Here is a 16,149-nt window from a genome sequence, read left to right as displayed (position 1 = left end):
CTGGGCGTTGGCAGGGCAGGGCACCTCAGGCAGGGGACCAGTGGGACTCTGCTGATCCCCAGCCTGGAGGTGTGAGTGGATGCAAAGTCGCTTCAGCCGTGTCTAACTCTTTGTGACCCCGGGACTGTAGCCCACCAGGCTTCTCTGTCCATGGGATTCTCCAGGCAAGAATACTGGAGTGGGTTGCCATGCCCCCCTCCAAGGGATCTTCCCAACCCAGGGATTGAACTTGAGTCTTTCATATCTCCTGCATTGGCAGATAGTTTCTTTACCACTAGCGCCACCTGGGAAGCCTGGAGACCGGGCTCAGTGAACACAGAGCAGATGACTGAATTGATGATGCCTGGGGCTTTCGCTCATCCAAGGGTTTCATTTCTTCTGAGTGACAAGTCCAGTGCCAGGGAGAGCCATGACCCTGGTGAGGGTGCTACTCCGGTCCTGTTGGTAGGTCTCAGGACCCCCTGACACTCTGCATGCATGTGGGCAGGGGCCGCACGTGGAAGGGGGCACCAGCAGAGGTCGGTGAAGGTCACCACCAAGCCGGCCACGTGCCCCCACCCCATCCCAGGCCCTGCTGGGGGGTCTAGCGCTATGATCCCCTTCTGAATCAACCGGTCTTCAAGGTCCCCTCAGGGAGTGGGCCCAGGGACCGTGTGCAGGGCGGACCGGCAGAGGCCGCTCGGGCCCCAGGAGCGCCTGAGCAGGTCTGAGCGGCACGGCACTTCCCCGTGGCGCCGCCGGGGGCGCTGCGGCAGCAGCTTCGACCGCTGGGCGGGTCCCCGCGCCGGGCTCCCGCCCGCGCCGCGCTTCCCCGCCGCACCCAGGAGTCAGCGCCCGCATCGTCCCGGCTCCAAGCCGGCCGGCTCAACAAGCCGGTGCCCCGCAACCTCCACCACGGGCAGAGGCCTCCTGGCGTCCGAGGGTGCGGCGGAGGTGCATTTGGTGGGCTTCAAGGCAGTTACTGCTCGGGAGACTTCCCTGGTGGTCCAGTGGCTGAAACCTTGCCCTTCCAATGCAGGGGACCCAGGTTAGATCCCTGGTCAGGAAACTAGATCCCACGTGCTGCAGCTAAAGAACCCGCATGCCACAGCCAAGGTCAAAGAGCCCACATGCCGGCAACTAAGACTTGGTGCAGGGAAATAAATAAATAGTAAAAAAGAAAAAGTTTCTGGTTGAGACTTCCTTGGCAGCCCAGTGGTGGAGACTCCTTGCTTTCAGAGCAGGAAGCAGGGGTTATGCTCTGGTGTGGGGAGAGCAGTGGAGGCCTAGTGTGCCCCCTTCTGGAGTCCGCAGAAGTAGACAGAGCTGGGGGCTGGGAAGGTGGTGACTGATCCCTCCCAGCCCCAGCCAAGCCCCAGACCCTTCTCCAGGGCATTTGGTTGGGACCCACCTGCTCTGAAGCCCCAGCCTCCTCTCTGTGGCCCTTCCACACCTTCATTGTACCTGCTGGCCCACACTGAGTGCTTAGTTAACTGCTCAGTGTCTGACTCTGCGATTCCATCGTCTGTACCCCACCAGGCTCCTCTGTCCATGGAGATTCTCCAGGCAAGAATACTGGAGTGCATTGCCAGGCCCTCCTCCAGGGGATCTTCCCAAGACAGGGATCGGACCAAGGTCTCCAGCACTGCAGGAGGATTCTTTACCATTTGAGGGGGCACCAATTCCTGAGGTTCCGCCTCCCATGCATCTTTGTCCACTTCTCTCCCGCACAGTAGAGACAGCTCCCAGCTGTCCCCACCAGTGTGGTCTTTGAAAAATAATCATCAGACCAGGTAACTTCCCTCAGTGGTTCCCTCACGCTCTGCCTGCCAAGGCTCCGCAGAACCCCCTCTCTGGCTTGATCCTTGATCTCTGACTCCATAAGTGGTAGCAGAGTTATTTATTTATCGTAACTGTGTTGTTTATATTACGCACACCATCTGCACCCAAACCCCCTGTGCCTGGGCCTCTAGATCAGGCAAATTCCACTCTAGAGTGGTGGAATCTCATTCCCTCGATCTTTCCCAGCATCAGGGTCTTTTCCAGTGATGCTGTTTTCATCAGGTGGCTAAAGTATCGGACCTTCAGCTTGGAAAGATTGAGGGCAGGAGGAGAAGGGGTGACAGAGGATGAGACGGTTGGATGGCATCACCTACTCAATGGACATGAATCTCGACCAAATTCTGGGAGATAGTGAAGGACAGGGAGGCCTGGCGTGCTGCAGTCTATGGGGTCACAAAGAGTCAGACACGACTGAGCAACTGAACAACGACAATCTCTTTCCCTACCCCAAAGAGTGAGCCCTGAAAGGGGGCTGCCTATGGCAGCACCAGATGAACGTGCATAAAACCACACTGCCTCTGCTTGCTCCCTCTGCGGGAGCCACATAGTCTCAGGATGAATAAACCACACATCTGTGTGAGTGTATCCATGGCCTGGAGGAGGCAGGAACCCCAGGACCACTTGTCACCCTACCCCTGGCCCTGGGCTCTGCTAGAAGAGCTTAGGGGTAAGATGCGCAGGGAAGATGGTTGGTGAGGTTCTGGCAGCATACAAGAGGGGGGCTGCCAGGAAGGGGGTTACCTGCTGATAATCTCCTTCCGCCCCAGCGCCTCAGCTCCCCCAGCACCTGTCTCTAGGCATGACTTGTTCCTTGTAAAACTGTGGAGATTATCTGTGTTGCAGCCTCTGGCTTCATGTCTTATCATGTTTCATCTCCAGTCAGGACATTTACAAGCTCCTGTTGGCTTCAAAGGGCTTGGCAGCTGCACTGCTAGAGGCTGGAGCAGAGAGGAGAAGGGCCCATGGGCTCTGCTCCCTGGGATGCCATCTGCCTGCTGCTGGTGGCTTTTTGGTCCTTTAGTCTCGGTCGGTGTGGGGTGTTTATGCTCCATCTCTGAGGCCGGAGCCCCTGGGGTGTACCTGGAAGTTGGGGGAGGACAGGGAAGCCAGTGTCAGAGGAAGGACAGTGTTGACCATATGGGGGACAAGGGCGGAATCACTTCTCTGAGGAGAGTGTGGCGGTCAGGCTTGAAGGTCCTGTTGTCCAAGCAGGGAGTCTGCCACTTAGCGGGGGGTCTGGAGGGGAGTAGAGCAGAGTGCAAGGCACATGTCCAAGATGCTCGACCCCGGGGCTCTGGGCTCTGGATCTTCCCAAGCCCCAGTTGAACAAGCCTGGCTGAATGCCCATCTGCCCGTCTGTCTGGCCAACTGTGGGCATGGGGTGTTTCCCCTGGAAGCGCAGGGGATGGGTGGGCATGGGCCTCCGTGGGGGGCTGTTCCCTGGCCTTGCTGGCTGTGAGTAGGTCACTGGTGTGCAGGGAGGTTCAAACTTGGGGCTCTCCACATAGGGCAGGGGATGGTGGCAGGGGCCGGTGGGCAGGCCTCTGAAGCCCCTCTTGCCTGTGTGTATGTGAGCATGGTCCTGGCCCTTGCAGAGCATGGGCTTCCTGAGCTTGCACTAGCCCCCAGCTCTTGATGGAATGTGTTCAGCCCACGGGGGCCCTCTTCAGGGCACAGACAGACCTGGCCACAAAGCCCCAGCGGCCTAACATGGGGGTTCTTGGATGACTTGCAGGCTTCCCCAAGGCTCTGAGAAGCCCAGCATGCGGCTGCAAAGCTGGAGGAGGTGGACGGGGGACAGAGGGAGTCCTGTTTCTGTGGGCCCCCCTTTCTCCCCTCTTTAGACTCACCTTGGGTCTAAAGGCGGTTACCAGCCCTCTCCTTTGTAAGGCTGGGACTCCCAGCCTGGGAGGACTGTTATAAATGGAGCTGGGCCAGGCTGGTGGGTGGGAAGCAGTTTGCAGGGCCCACTTATGCATCCTGGACTTGGAGCCCTGCCCTCTCCTGGGGAAGCAGGGGCCCGGTGGCAAATGGGCCTCTTTCTGCCGCACACCCCAGGAAGACCCAAGGGAGAGGGGTGGGGGTGCCTGGAGGCAAGCTGGGGCCATTCCTGCTCGGGTCTGGCTCCTCCTGGCAAACCCCAGGGCCCCAGGCAGGCTCGGCGCATTTGTGTGAACACGCAGTGTGCCCCTTCTCCTAGGGATCCTGTTCGCTCTGCAAGCATTTCTGTCCTTCTGTGTCCTCACGTTTAGCTGGTCTCTGGGAAAAAGATCCTGCTGCTACTTCTGCTGTGTTGCTTCAGTCATGTCTGACTCTGTGACCCCATGGAGTGTAGCCAATCAGGCTCCTCTGTCCATGGGATTCTCCAGGCAAGAATACTGGAGTGGGTTGCCATTTTCTACTCCAGGGCATATTCCCGACCAGGGATGGAACACGCATCTTCTGCATTGGCAGGAGGGCTCTTTACCACTAGTGCCACCTGGGACACCCTGGGACTAGGGAGGCCCTTCCTCTCCAGCCTGGTCCCCAGGAGGACAAATTAAGAAGTACTTAGGGCTCCCAGGGTTGGAGCACCTTCAGGGCTCCCCTTCTTGTGCCAGAGTTGCTGTCACATGCCCACTGCCTCCGTATCATAAAGAGCTTAAAAGCCAGGCACCCAGAGAGGTGGGGGCTGGTGTCATCTCCGCCCTATAAAGTAGGAGAGTGAAGTTCAGAGAGGCTGGCTACCTGCCCAGGTCACACGCTGGGAGGGGCAGAGCTGGGCTTGAGCCCGCCATCATCGCCGAGAAGCCTTGCTGCTGGCTTTGTGCTGTGCTGCGCGCCCCCCTCCCCATGGCCTCCTGGCCCTCGCTCCCTACCAGACTGAGCTGGGCTCTGGGGGTGGGTGGGGTAGGTGGGGAGACGTCTCTCAGGGGCGCCTCCCCGGGAAGGAAACCGCATCCTCTATATGCTCGGGTAGACCCGGCATCTGAAGTGGAAAAACCCCACACAAATCAAGGACAGCTGGGCCCACCCTCGGCCTCAGCCCCCTCCCCTCGGCTCCCCTCTCAGACTGAGGAATCCCAGAGGGCTGCGGGGCAGTGGGTCTGGGGGGTGAGGGTGTGGTTCTCAGGGAGGAAGTTTCTGGAAGCCCCGCATGTGTGAAATCTCCCCCAGCTGTGCCCCATGGAGGGAGGGACTGAACGGTGTTATTAATCATTTTCCAGAGCAGAGCTGCACACCCTGCAATGCTGCCTCTGGGGGCCTGGGCTGGGGAGGGGACAGCCTGGGAAGGAGAGGAGAATGGGGAAGGGGCTCCACACCTAGACTGTCTCAGACATACATGCAGAGTCAGTCACTCAGCCACTCAACAAAGTTTCATGAGCACTCACCATGCTTAGGCAGGGAGCCACAGAAGGGATCAAGACTGACTCCATCCCTGGCCTTGCAGAGAGCATGGGTAGGTGGAGGAGGTAGATGGAGATCAAAATCGCCCACAGGGAAATCATTACCGTCTGCGAAGGAAATGCAGACCCAAGTGGGCTAGCTGGCTCATAGACCTGTGAGGCCAGGCTGGTCTGTCCATCCACCACGACCTTGCTCCCTGGACTCTCTCCCTGGGGTTACCCACTCTGGCCCTCTCCCAGGGATGCTGTGTACTTGACCCAGCTCAGTCCACCTCCTCTTCCACATTCTCCCTGCTCAGGCCCTTCTGCCATATTAGATCCAACTTCTCTGCATGTCCGATGGCTGGCCAGGGAGGGTGAGCAGATGGACTTTTGCCTGGCCCCTGACTGGGCAGGGGACCCAGACGAGGTGAAACGGGAATTGAAATTGGGCCATGTGGAGCGCTCAAAGCTAAGGGGCTCCTGGGGAGATCAGACTGGACAGAAAGGCCTGGTTGACACCTGATTTTTCTGGACAGGAAGTGTGACCAGACAGGGCAGGAGTTAAGCCACTTTCTCAGAGCACAGGGACAGCCACTCGCCCTGAGTCCCCATGGCCTACTGTCTTCTGGGGCCCCAAAGTGACTTTTCACCATGTGGCTCAAAGGGGGTGATCCACCTTCCCTAGGTCACACAGCCAGTGGTGAGCTGGGGCTGGACTCTGATGGCAAGGCAGGGTGGAGGGGCCACTCAGACATCCTGGGGAGGAGGGAAGGCAGCAGCCCTGAGGTTGAGGAGTACAGAGACGTAGATGCTGAAACTTCCATATTTAACCTTCAAAAGGACTCTTCAGGGAGTTCCCTGGTGGTCCAGTGGTTAGGACCCGGCACTTCCACTGTCGTTGGCTCAATCCCTGGTTGGGGAACTAAGACCCCACAAGCTTCATGTAGTTAAAAAAAATGAAAGAGGACTCTTCATAAAGGGATAAACATAGTTACCATTTGACTGGGCAATTTCACTCTTAGGTATATACCCAACATAAACGAAACTTATGCTCACATGAGATTTTGTAAATGAACGTTCACAGCTGCATGATTCTCAGTAACCAAAAGGTGGGAAAAAGCACAACTGATGAATAGATAAGCAGAACGTGGTCCAGCCACACAGAGTATTATGCAGCCATGAAAAGAGCGAAGCACTGACACTCACACCACAGTATAAGCGACCCTTGAACACACTACGCTGAGTGAAAGAAGCCAGCTGCAGAAGGTCATATAATGTATGATCCCACATATACGATACGTGGAGAAGAGGCAGATTCAGAGACAAAAAGTAGATAGTGGTGGCCAGGGGCTGAGAGAGGGGAGAATTGATGCTTTTGAACTGTGGTGTTGGAGAAGACTCTTGAGTCCCTTGGACTGCAAGGAGATTCAACCAGTCCATCCTAAAGGAAATCTGTTCTGAATATTCATTGCAAGGACTGAGGTGGAAGCTGAAACTCCAATACGGCCACCTGATGTGAAGAACTGACTCATTGGAAAAGACCCTGATGCTGGGGAAGATTGAAGGCAGGAGAAGGGGATGACAGAGGATGAGATGGTTGGATGGCATCACCGACTCAATGGATGTGAGTCTGAGCAAGCTCTGGGAGTTGGTGATGGACACGGAAGCCTGGTGTGCTGCAGTACATGGGGTCGCAAAGAGTCAGACATGACTGAGTGACTGAACTGAACTGAGCTGCTAACAGGTCTGGGATTTCTTTCTGGAGTGATGAATATGTTCTGGAATTCATTGTGGTGATGATTGTACAACACCGTGAATATGCTGAAAACTGTTGAATTTGAGAATGGTGGCCGAATTAGATGGCTGAATTGTATGGTACGGGAATTGTGTTTCAATGAAGCTCTTCCTTCAGAGTCAGGATGGAGTTTTCCACTTTAGGGACCAGAGGTCTGGGCTGGCAGGAGCCTGAGGACAAGCTCTAGAGGAGGAGGAGGCTGGGACCCACTCCCCCGGGAACGGCCTTGGCTCTACACATTCTCCGCCTCCCCACCCAGCTCCCATCACTGTGCTCTCTGAGCTGAGCCTTCTCCTGGCCGACTGGGATGCTGTCCTGCCGCTTGCCTCACCATCATCTCTAGAAATCCTTCCTCAGCCTCTCCCTCCACTCCCATCCTTCCACTGGCTGGTCTTTATTGAGTGCCTGTCGGGTACCAGGCTCCATGAGGTGCTGGGGATACACTGGTGAACAAACATCCCAAGGCTGCCATCCTGGATGTCCCCAGATCTGCACCTACCCCTCACCTGAGAGGGCTTCCCTGATGGCTCAGATGGTAAAGAATCCGCCTAAAATGCAGGAGACCCGAGTTCAATCCCTGGGTTGGCAAGATCCCCCGGAGAAGGGAATAATTATCCACCCTGAATATTCATTGGAAGGACTGATGCTGAAGCTGAAGTTTCAATACTTTGGCCACCTAGGATGTGAAGATCTGACTCATTGGAAAAGTCCTTGATGCTGGGCAAGATTGAGGGCAAGAAGAGAAGGAGATGACAGAGGATGAGATGGTTGGATGGCATCACCAACTCGATGGATGTGAGTTTGAGCAAACTCCAGGAGATAGTGAAGGACAGGGAACCCTGGTGTGCTGTAGTCCATGGGGTCACAGACAGTCGGACACGACTTAGTGACTGAACAATGACAACTCACCTGGGAGCCAGGTGGTGGGTGGAGATAGGGGATCAGCTGCCAAACACTGAGCAGACTCTTGTCCCTGGACATCACTCCCCCACCTGCAGTGTGTTCAGGGTCCTGCTGTTCTTGGTGAATTCTTCCTGGAAAGTCTCCAAACAGGTGTGTGTGTGTAGGCCAGGGACTAAGGGAAAGGCATTCCCAGGAGGGAGTACAGCCAATGCCTAGCCAATGCTGGTGCTGGGGCAGGGAGACAGAGGGGCCACCAGGGTTTAAAGCTGGAGTTCAGAGCCCTGAGAAGTGGTTGCTGAGGTTGTGGGTGGGTGCTGCAGGTGGAGCGGGCGGCTCTAACGAGAGCCAGACTGTCTGGAACAAATCCTGTTTTAAGCTAGACCAGAAGAAGAACTTCCTGTGACCCTGCATGTGCTGGCATGCACCTGAGATGGTGCTTTGCCAACACTCCGCCCACGGGGCTCCTGCCTGAGTCTTGCCTTGACAAGCAGGTGCAGGTATGGCATCTGGGAACTGGGCTGGGACCCTGGTCAGTGGTTTTCACCCCTTGGCTCTGCAGGTGGGTCGTGGAGGCTCCTGCCCTGGGGGAAGTTCTGCAGGGTGCTCTTAGGTCTGGATACCATTAGGCCCAGGAGCGGCCTGTTAACCAGCAGAAGCTGGGGCATTGGTTTCTGGGCACTGACTGGGGGAAGCCTGGCCTCTTCGAGGAGTTCATGCCCACCTGCCCCAGCCCCGAGGCCAGGAAGGCTGGGGAACAGGCAAAGGGAGGACATGGGTTCCATTCTGTCTGTCCCTGGGGCTGGCTCGCCCTCTCCTGGCCGGCCTTCATTGTGCTGTGCTAGGGGCTCAGTGAGCCTGGGGGATCAGAAAACTCCCTGAGTGTCCAGTGCCCAGCAGGTCTCCACTGGGATGGGCCCTGAGTCTCCCTGCCCCTCAGAGGAAGCTCTCTCAAAGGACACCTTCTCCTTCTGGTTTCCCCAGCGCAGGTAGGTCTCCTGAATTCTTCACATCTCCAATACAGCCGCTTCACCAGTGTCAGAGATGGGTCACTGACATCCCAGGGGGACCCCGGGGGACTAGGCTGCACATACAGACAGGTGGAAAGGCTCAGGAGACAGGTCTGAATTTCACTGGGCCTGTTTCCCCTGAGCATGTCTCCCAGACTTTAAAATGGTAATCAACTTGGCTAGTCCTCTCCAACCGCCCTGTCCGTGCGTGGCCCTGGTGTAGGGCAATAGCAAACCATGTCAGTAAGGTGCGCCCGGTTCCCGCCGCAGACTTCCCACTTTTCCGGAGCCCCTCTGAGCACCAGGCCCGGAACCGCGAGCCACCTTGACCCACTTGCTCCGCCCGCGCACCTGCCGCGCCGCCAGGCGCGGCGATCGGCCCTCTAGGAGCGGGTCCTTTGGACAGCAGCGCAGTCCTGTCACCGTCCTGCGGCCGCCGCCGCCGCATCCCGAGCGGGCTGGGGCCTGGGGTCTCCGAGAGGGCGTGTCAGGCTAGTCTCTGAGGCTCCGAGTCGCGCCCGTGGGTGCCGGCGCGTCCTGGGAAGAGCAGTGGTCTAGGCGGGGCGGGGCCTCTGGGCGGGGCGGGGCCTCCCGCCGTCGCACTGGTCCCGCCCCGCTCGCAGAAGACCCGGCAGTGGGGCGCAGAGCAGAAGTCGGGCGCCGGCGGGCTGCGCGCGGCACTGGCGGGGATGTGCGCCCTCCTGCAGCCCGCGCTCGCAGGCCTGGGCGCGGTGCGGCCCCATGGCAGGTAGCGGCGGCCTGGCCGGCGGGGCCGGGAGCAGCCAGGGCACCGCGGGAGGGCCCGGGGCCGCGCTTCGGGCGTCCCGTGCGCCTTTGCTGTTCGCCGCGCTGGTTCTCAGCGCCTACTGCCTCTGCGCCCTCCCCAGACGCTGCCCGCCGGCCGGCCGGGTCCCCGCGCCGGCCCCTGCGCGCGCCGAGCCGCCCCGAGCATCCCGCAGCCCCGGGGAGCCCGGTCTGCCCGTGGCCAATGGCTCGGGCCGGCGGCGCTTCCCGCAGGCCCTCATCGTGGGCGTGAAGAAGGGCGGCACGCGCGCCCTGCTGGAGTTCCTGCGGCTGCACCCCGACATCCGCGCGCTCGGCTCGGAGCCCCACTTCTTCGACAGGTGCTACGAGCGTGGCCTCGCCTGGTACCGGTGAGCGCCCGGGCCCGTCGGCCCCATCGGTTTCCTGGCGGGTGCCTTCGGGAAACGGCGTGGTGCGCTCCAGGGGCCTCGCTGGGGCGCGGCGGGGCAAGGACTCAGGGTATCTTCTGGGGCTGAGACCAACCTGCGTGCGGGTTGAGATTTGACTTCCTGCAGTGGATTTTATGGAAAAGAAGATGGGTAGCCGTGGGCTCCCAGAAGCTTTGAAAACTCCGGGGAAAGCCTTGGCTAGGGGGCTAGAGTGTGATTCCGGCAGAGAAGTAGTTTCGAGCCACCGGAGTCTGAGGCGCTTTGGAAATGCTTCGTGCTCAGTCGCACCTCTCTGCCGCATCTCTCGGGGAAGGAAAGCCTGTCTAAACTCTGGTCAATTACCTTATGGAAGGGCCTCCCCGTTACTTGCAGCCTCCTAGAAGTATCTGTCACTCCATTCCCACCCCAAGATCCCTGATCCTGGAAAGAGGAATCCTTCTCCGCAGTCCTGGGGGTCTGGAGAAAGTCTGGTCTTTACAAAAGAGGAGGGTGCCTTTGAGTCAGTGTCCAGGGATGGGAACTGGGACCCCAACTTCATGTCATGGGGCTCTGTAGCCGCCCTCATTCCCACCCGGTATGACCTTTGGGGGTTGGAGGAATGAGGGGGGCACCAGCCCGCGCTGAAGTAGCCTGTCCTGGTGGCTGATCAAACACCGGCTCCTCCCTGCGGAGGTTCTCAGGGAAGAGTGAACGTGAGGCCCTGCCTGCTGCCTCAGGCACAAGTCTGCCTCGGTGTCTTATACTTTCCTTCGGGTAAATGAGAGCTTACAGATGGAGAGTGAGTCACCCCACTCCCTGTGGCACCCACCTCATCCCCAAGCCCAGGCCTAACCCCTAAGGGCCAGGAGGACCCTGCCCACAGTCACCTGGTGAACAAGCAGAGAGTGGGGGGTGGCAGGACCCAGACTCTTGACCTCCATGTTTACCAGGCTTTCTGCACCCAGACCCCACCCGGCCTCCATCTCCTTTTTATCTTTGCTTTTTGCATCAGAATCACTCAAGGATTTGCAGGGTTCCTACTGAGAACTGGGGGTCTGGCTCCTGAACTCTGAAGGACGGCTGCCTTTAGGGGTCTGGGAAGTTGTGTGGTGATGGGGGAGGTGGGTCCATCCTTGGACCCGAATGTCTGAATCCCTGCATTCTCGATGCTTACGGAGAGACCACTGCCCGCTCTGACAGTGCTCCAGCATCCCAGAGCATCCTTCATTTACCACTTCTGTGCACAGGAGAAAGAGGGGGAGGGGAGGGAGAAGGGGGAGGGAAAGGTAGGGGAGGAAACACTGGTAACCAAAGTGCAAACCTCAGAGCTTGGCCCTGATCGGCTAATGAGGGAGGGGCTGCAGGGGCATCTAGAGCTGGGTTCTCAAAGAGCCGGGGGTCTTGAGACCCCCATCCAGACGGGCCCTCCCTGGGCACACACTCCAGCTTTGGGGGACTGGCCTGGGGAGCCTAAGGGGCCTGAGAGGAAGCCAGCTGGACCCAGATTCCGGGTCAGGTCTTCAGCTCTGGGGAGGGGTTCTTGGGCCCCTGGCATCCCTGAGGCCCGAGATGAGGAGGGGTGGGGGTTCCGGTCTGTTTAAGTGGTGGAGGAGGAGTCCTTCCTCCACCCAGCCTCTGTGGGGGGAAGGGGCACCGTCCCTCCTGCCCCTCTAATCCGGAGCTGTCCCTTGGGGCTGGCTAGCGCTGACCTCTCACTGCTGGTGCAGGCCTGAGCTTCTGGAGGGCACGTATCCACGTGCCCTCCAAGGGAGGTGCCGACACGTGCACAGCTGGGCTTTGTGTTGCTCCAGACACCTGTGTCCCTGAACCTGACTGTCCTTCCAGCCGCCGTGTGTGTGCAGTGAGCCTCTGAAATTCCACCCCTGCCTCAGTCTCCCTAGCTGCAAAGAGGATGCCCAACCCCTGGTCAGGTCTGCTCTCAGGACCCTGGACCCAGCCTCCAGGGCTCTTTCTGGGTGGTGGTTTGGAGCAGTGAGCAGAGGAGTGGCTAATGCCCCAGTTGAGTTCTGGGGACACCAGTTCCTCCTGGGCTGTGACCAGGCGGTGTCTCGGGCCCTTTCCTTGGCCTTGGCAGACATCCTGGGCTGCTCAAAGCTGACCTTGGCCAAACCAGTCCCCCTCCCTGGGCCTCATCTCCTCCCTCAGGCTCTTGAGGGTCCTTCTCCTTGGGGACTGGGGCCTTCAAGTGTCTCACACAGCACTTGTTCATCCATTTGCTGACTTACCGATCACCTGTCTGGCAGAGGCTGGGGCCATGCAAACACCCCAAAATCTCGGTTCAGCAGGAGTGCCCTGTCTGGGGGCAAGTGGGGGCTGTACTCTGACTGTGGCATTTTGGAAAAGCAGACAGACCAGGAGGGGTGCAGGTCTGGGAACCCCCTTGGCTCCTGGCACTGTCCTGTTTCACATGGGAACCCTAGCTGGCTCCTGATGAGTCCCAGGGCCCGCGGGATGGGGCCCAGGCGAGGTGTGAGACACGGAGGAGGGGCGCCGAGGTGGAGGGAGGCTGAGACAGAGAGGGGTCCGGGGCAGAGGGGGAGCTGAGAGGGGCATGGATGGCCCCCCAAGGCGGAGGGGCGTCCTGAGGCAGAGACAGAGGGGAGGAGTCACACAGGCTGGATGGAAGCCGCAGGGAAATGCAGACCAGATGATCAGGGAGCGCGTGTCCTCGGAGCAGCCCGTCAGATGTTGGCTGTGGGGGGTCAGAGTCCTGCCCCTCTCATCCTTTCCCCCTTCTCTCCTGCCCCCCAGGAGTCCCCATCCCCACCTTCCTTCCTGCCCGCCTGCCTGGGGGACAGGCTTCTGAGGCCCGTGGAGGGGGGCAAGCCATTGATCCCATTGATCTTAGCTCTCCAAGCTGCTGTGTGGCAAGTGTGGGCACCCCATCCCATCCCATTCCCCTTCCACGGTGGGGCATCTCCCCCTTCCTTGGAGAGAAAGCAACAATGGGCGCTAAGGCCCCTGTCAGTCTCCCTGGCTTCCTTGCAGCCCCTCCCCCCAGGTGTGAGGGGATGGGGCTGCTCAGAATCGGGGTGGCCTGTCTGGGAAACGAGAGAGGGTGCTCCTGGGGTCACCGGGCACCTGGGTAGGAAGTGGATGGGAAGGGGTATCAGTCGGTGAGGAGGGTCCTGGAGCGGTCAGGGCTGGTTCCCTCCCTGTGGGGGGTGCTGACTTCTGCTGGGGTCTGGGGGCACTGGCTTCTGTCTGTGAGTCTCAGCGTCGAGGTCCAGTGTGGAGAACACCCCTCCTTCTGACCTCCCTCTTGTGGGAAGGGGGGTTCCCTGAGCTGGCCATCCCAGGCTGCAGCCCTGGACTCGGCCCTGGGCCTTGTCCCCACTCCCAGTCTCTTTGAACTCACCCTGCAGTCCCCACCTGCATTCCGGGCTGATACCACCTCCCAACAGCTGCAATGCAGGGGTGGGGTGGGGGCCCATGCCCTCCCTAGCACTTCCTGCTCGTCTCTGAACCTCAGTGTGCCTCTCTATAGATGGGGCAGTGACTGATGTGGAAGGAGTCCCAGCTCACTCCTGGGACGTGGGGGAGCAGAATTGTCCCCCATAACTTCTGTAGACTGGCTCTGCCCAGGGCTTTATTTCAAGGGATGGGGGCAGCTCCCGTAGCTGGCCGACCACACTGCCTACCCCACTCCCTAGAGCCAAATGAGGGTGTTGGGGGAGTGGCAGGACCCCCGGGACTCCCATGTGCATGTTCTCTGGTCCTGACATCAGCATCCTCCAAGCTGGTACCCTAACTCGTGTGTCTGTCCACCTAGCAGAGCAGAAGAGGAGCCTGCCTCCCCAGAGCCAAGTCTGGGGGTCACTAGGCTGGTTGAGACCTCAGTTCTGTCCTGTCTGTCACCCTCCTGGGGGTGGGGGGCAGTCCTAGGGGCTGTCTGCGGGGGCAGGGCAGCTCTGTCAGAAGCGGGCAGAGACCCCCCCACCTCTGGAGCGCAGGTCCCAGCCTCTGCCTCTGTTGACCTAGTTCCCTGCCCTCCCTTGGAGCTGTTTGCTCAGCTGGCCCCACCGCTGCACCCTGCCCCACCCGACCCAGCTCTACTGGTTGGCAGGGTGGCCTCGGGACGCTGCCAAGGCGGGGTGCTAGAAGGGGCTTCACCTGCCCTGGGATAGGATCAGTGCCCCCCAGCCCTGGGCCAGAGAGAGGGGACTGCTGAGAAGGCTGCATGCAGCCCTGCGCTCTGGGTTCCCAGAGGGGTCTGGGCAGCCCTGGCGGCTGAGATGGGTCCTCAGGCCGCCTCACTAACTTCTGCAGTGTCCTGGGCTGGGCTGTGGCTTTCAGCTTTCTGGGAGGTGGGGAGTGGGTTGGGGAGAATTAGCAGGGCTGCTTTCAGAGGCCGGGGGGGCGATGGGGGGGAGTGACGGAGAGGAAGGCGGGATGCCCTTTGCTGGGGACACTGGTCAATAACTAATGACCTAATTCAAGGGACGCCATGAGCCACTTAATGAGAGTGTGACCAGGGTAATTACAGTGCAGGGGCCTACGGGGGTTGGGGGGACAAGTAGAGCCTTGTGGGCGGTAGGCCTGGGGCCCCTGGCCTCATGAGCACCAGGTCTGGGGTGAGAGGCACCCATGTCAGGGTTGGGGTGCAGCTGAGCCCTGTGGGGGTGTGAGCAGCCTTGCAGGATGGGCCCCACTTCCAGCCTGCCCCAAGGCTGAGCACCCTCATGGTCCACACCCCAGGCTGCCCACGCAGGCACTTTGGATGGGTGGGCCTGGCAGGGTGGGCAAAGGGGAGGCTCAGCTACCTTGGAGGTTTGGGGCTTCCCTGGCGGGGGAGGTTAGTACTGGCCCTGGGGCAGATCTAGTGTGGGAGGAGGGCCAGCACCCACTCACGCCCCCTCTCCACACTCCGTCCCGCAGGAGCCTGATGCCCCGCACCCTGGACGGGCAGATCACCCTGGAGAAGACCCCCAGCTACTTCGTGACACGGGAGGCCCCACGCCGCATCCACAGCATGTCCCCGGCCACAAAGCTGATCGTGGTCGTGCGGAACCCCGTGACCCGGGCCATCTCCGACTACGCACAGACCCTCTCCAAGACCCCGGGCCTGCCCAGCTTTGGCGCCCTGGCCTTCCGCCGCGGCCTGGGCCCCGTGGACACGGCCTGGAGCGCCGTGCGCATCGGCCTGTACGCGCAGCACCTGGACAACTGGCTGCACTACTTCCCGCTGTCCCGCTTCCTCTTCGTCAGTGGCGAGCGCCTGGTCAGCGACCCCGCCGGGGAGCTGGGCCGTGTGCAGGACTTCCTGGGCCTCAAGCGGGTCGTCACGGACAAGCACTTCTACTTCAATGCCACCAAGGGCTTCCCCTGCCTCAAGAAGGCGCAGGGGAGCAGCCGGCCGCGCTGCCTGGGCAAGTCCAAGGGCCGGCCCCACCCGCGCGTGCCCGAGTCCGTGGTCCAGCGCCTGCGGGCCTTCTACCGGCCCTTCAACCGCAAGTTCTACCAGATGACCGGCCAGGACTTCGGCTGGGACTGATGGGGCCAGGGCCCACACCCTGTCTGGGAACGCTCAGTGACCTTAATTTATGCCCATCACCCGGCCAGAGCAGACCCTGGGCACACGCTGGGCAGAGAGAAATATTTACAAAATAAAGTTGGCATCTGTGTTCTTCTAGGAGCCCTTGAGGGTTGGAGGGTGGGGCTGGAGGTGCCACCTCCTGGAGGTAGAAGTGGAAAGTGAAAGTTGCTCAATCGTGTCTGACTCTTTGGGACCCCATAGACTGTAGCCCATCAGGCTCCTCTGTCCATAGGCTTCTCCAGGCAAGAATATTTGAGTGAGTTGCCATTCCCTTCTCCAGGGGATCTTCCCGACCCAGGGGTTGAACCTGGGTTTCCTGCATTGCAAGCAGATTCTTGACCATCTGAGTCACCAGGTCAGACCCTTGGGGGTTGGGGATAATCATGACTGGGGACCATTCATACCAGGAGTGGACAGAAACCCGAGCCTTATCCATCCCTTGAGGTGGGCAGTGAGATTGGCTGCCTGTCACAAGTGGCAACTTAGGCTCAGAGAGGTTAGGGGCCCGCTCGGTGACACACAGCTC

At 59.8% G+C, this 16,149-nt stretch overlaps 1 protein-coding gene across 1 annotated transcript; it reads left to right on the top strand.

Moving 5' to 3' along the window:
• The first annotated feature begins 9,635 nt into the window (after positions 1-9,635).
• Positions 9,636-15,694, top strand: HS3ST6 (heparan sulfate-glucosamine 3-sulfotransferase 6). Its single transcript, XM_055562045.1, has 2 exons — positions 9,636-10,048; positions 14,966-15,694. The coding sequence occupies exons 1-2, from the start codon at positions 9,636-9,638 to the stop codon at positions 15,579-15,581; spliced, it is 1,029 nt and encodes a 342-aa protein (XP_055418020.1). The 3' UTR covers positions 15,582-15,694.
• Positions 15,695-16,149: the final 455 nt, after the last annotated feature.

The sequence above is a fragment of the Bubalus kerabau genome, chromosome 23 (genome assembly GCF_029407905.1).
Source record: "Bubalus kerabau isolate K-KA32 ecotype Philippines breed swamp buffalo chromosome 23, PCC_UOA_SB_1v2, whole genome shotgun sequence".
Classification (NCBI taxonomy): domain Eukaryota; kingdom Metazoa; phylum Chordata; class Mammalia; order Artiodactyla; family Bovidae; genus Bubalus; species Bubalus kerabau.
This window is presented reverse-complemented; position numbering and strand designations above follow the sequence as displayed.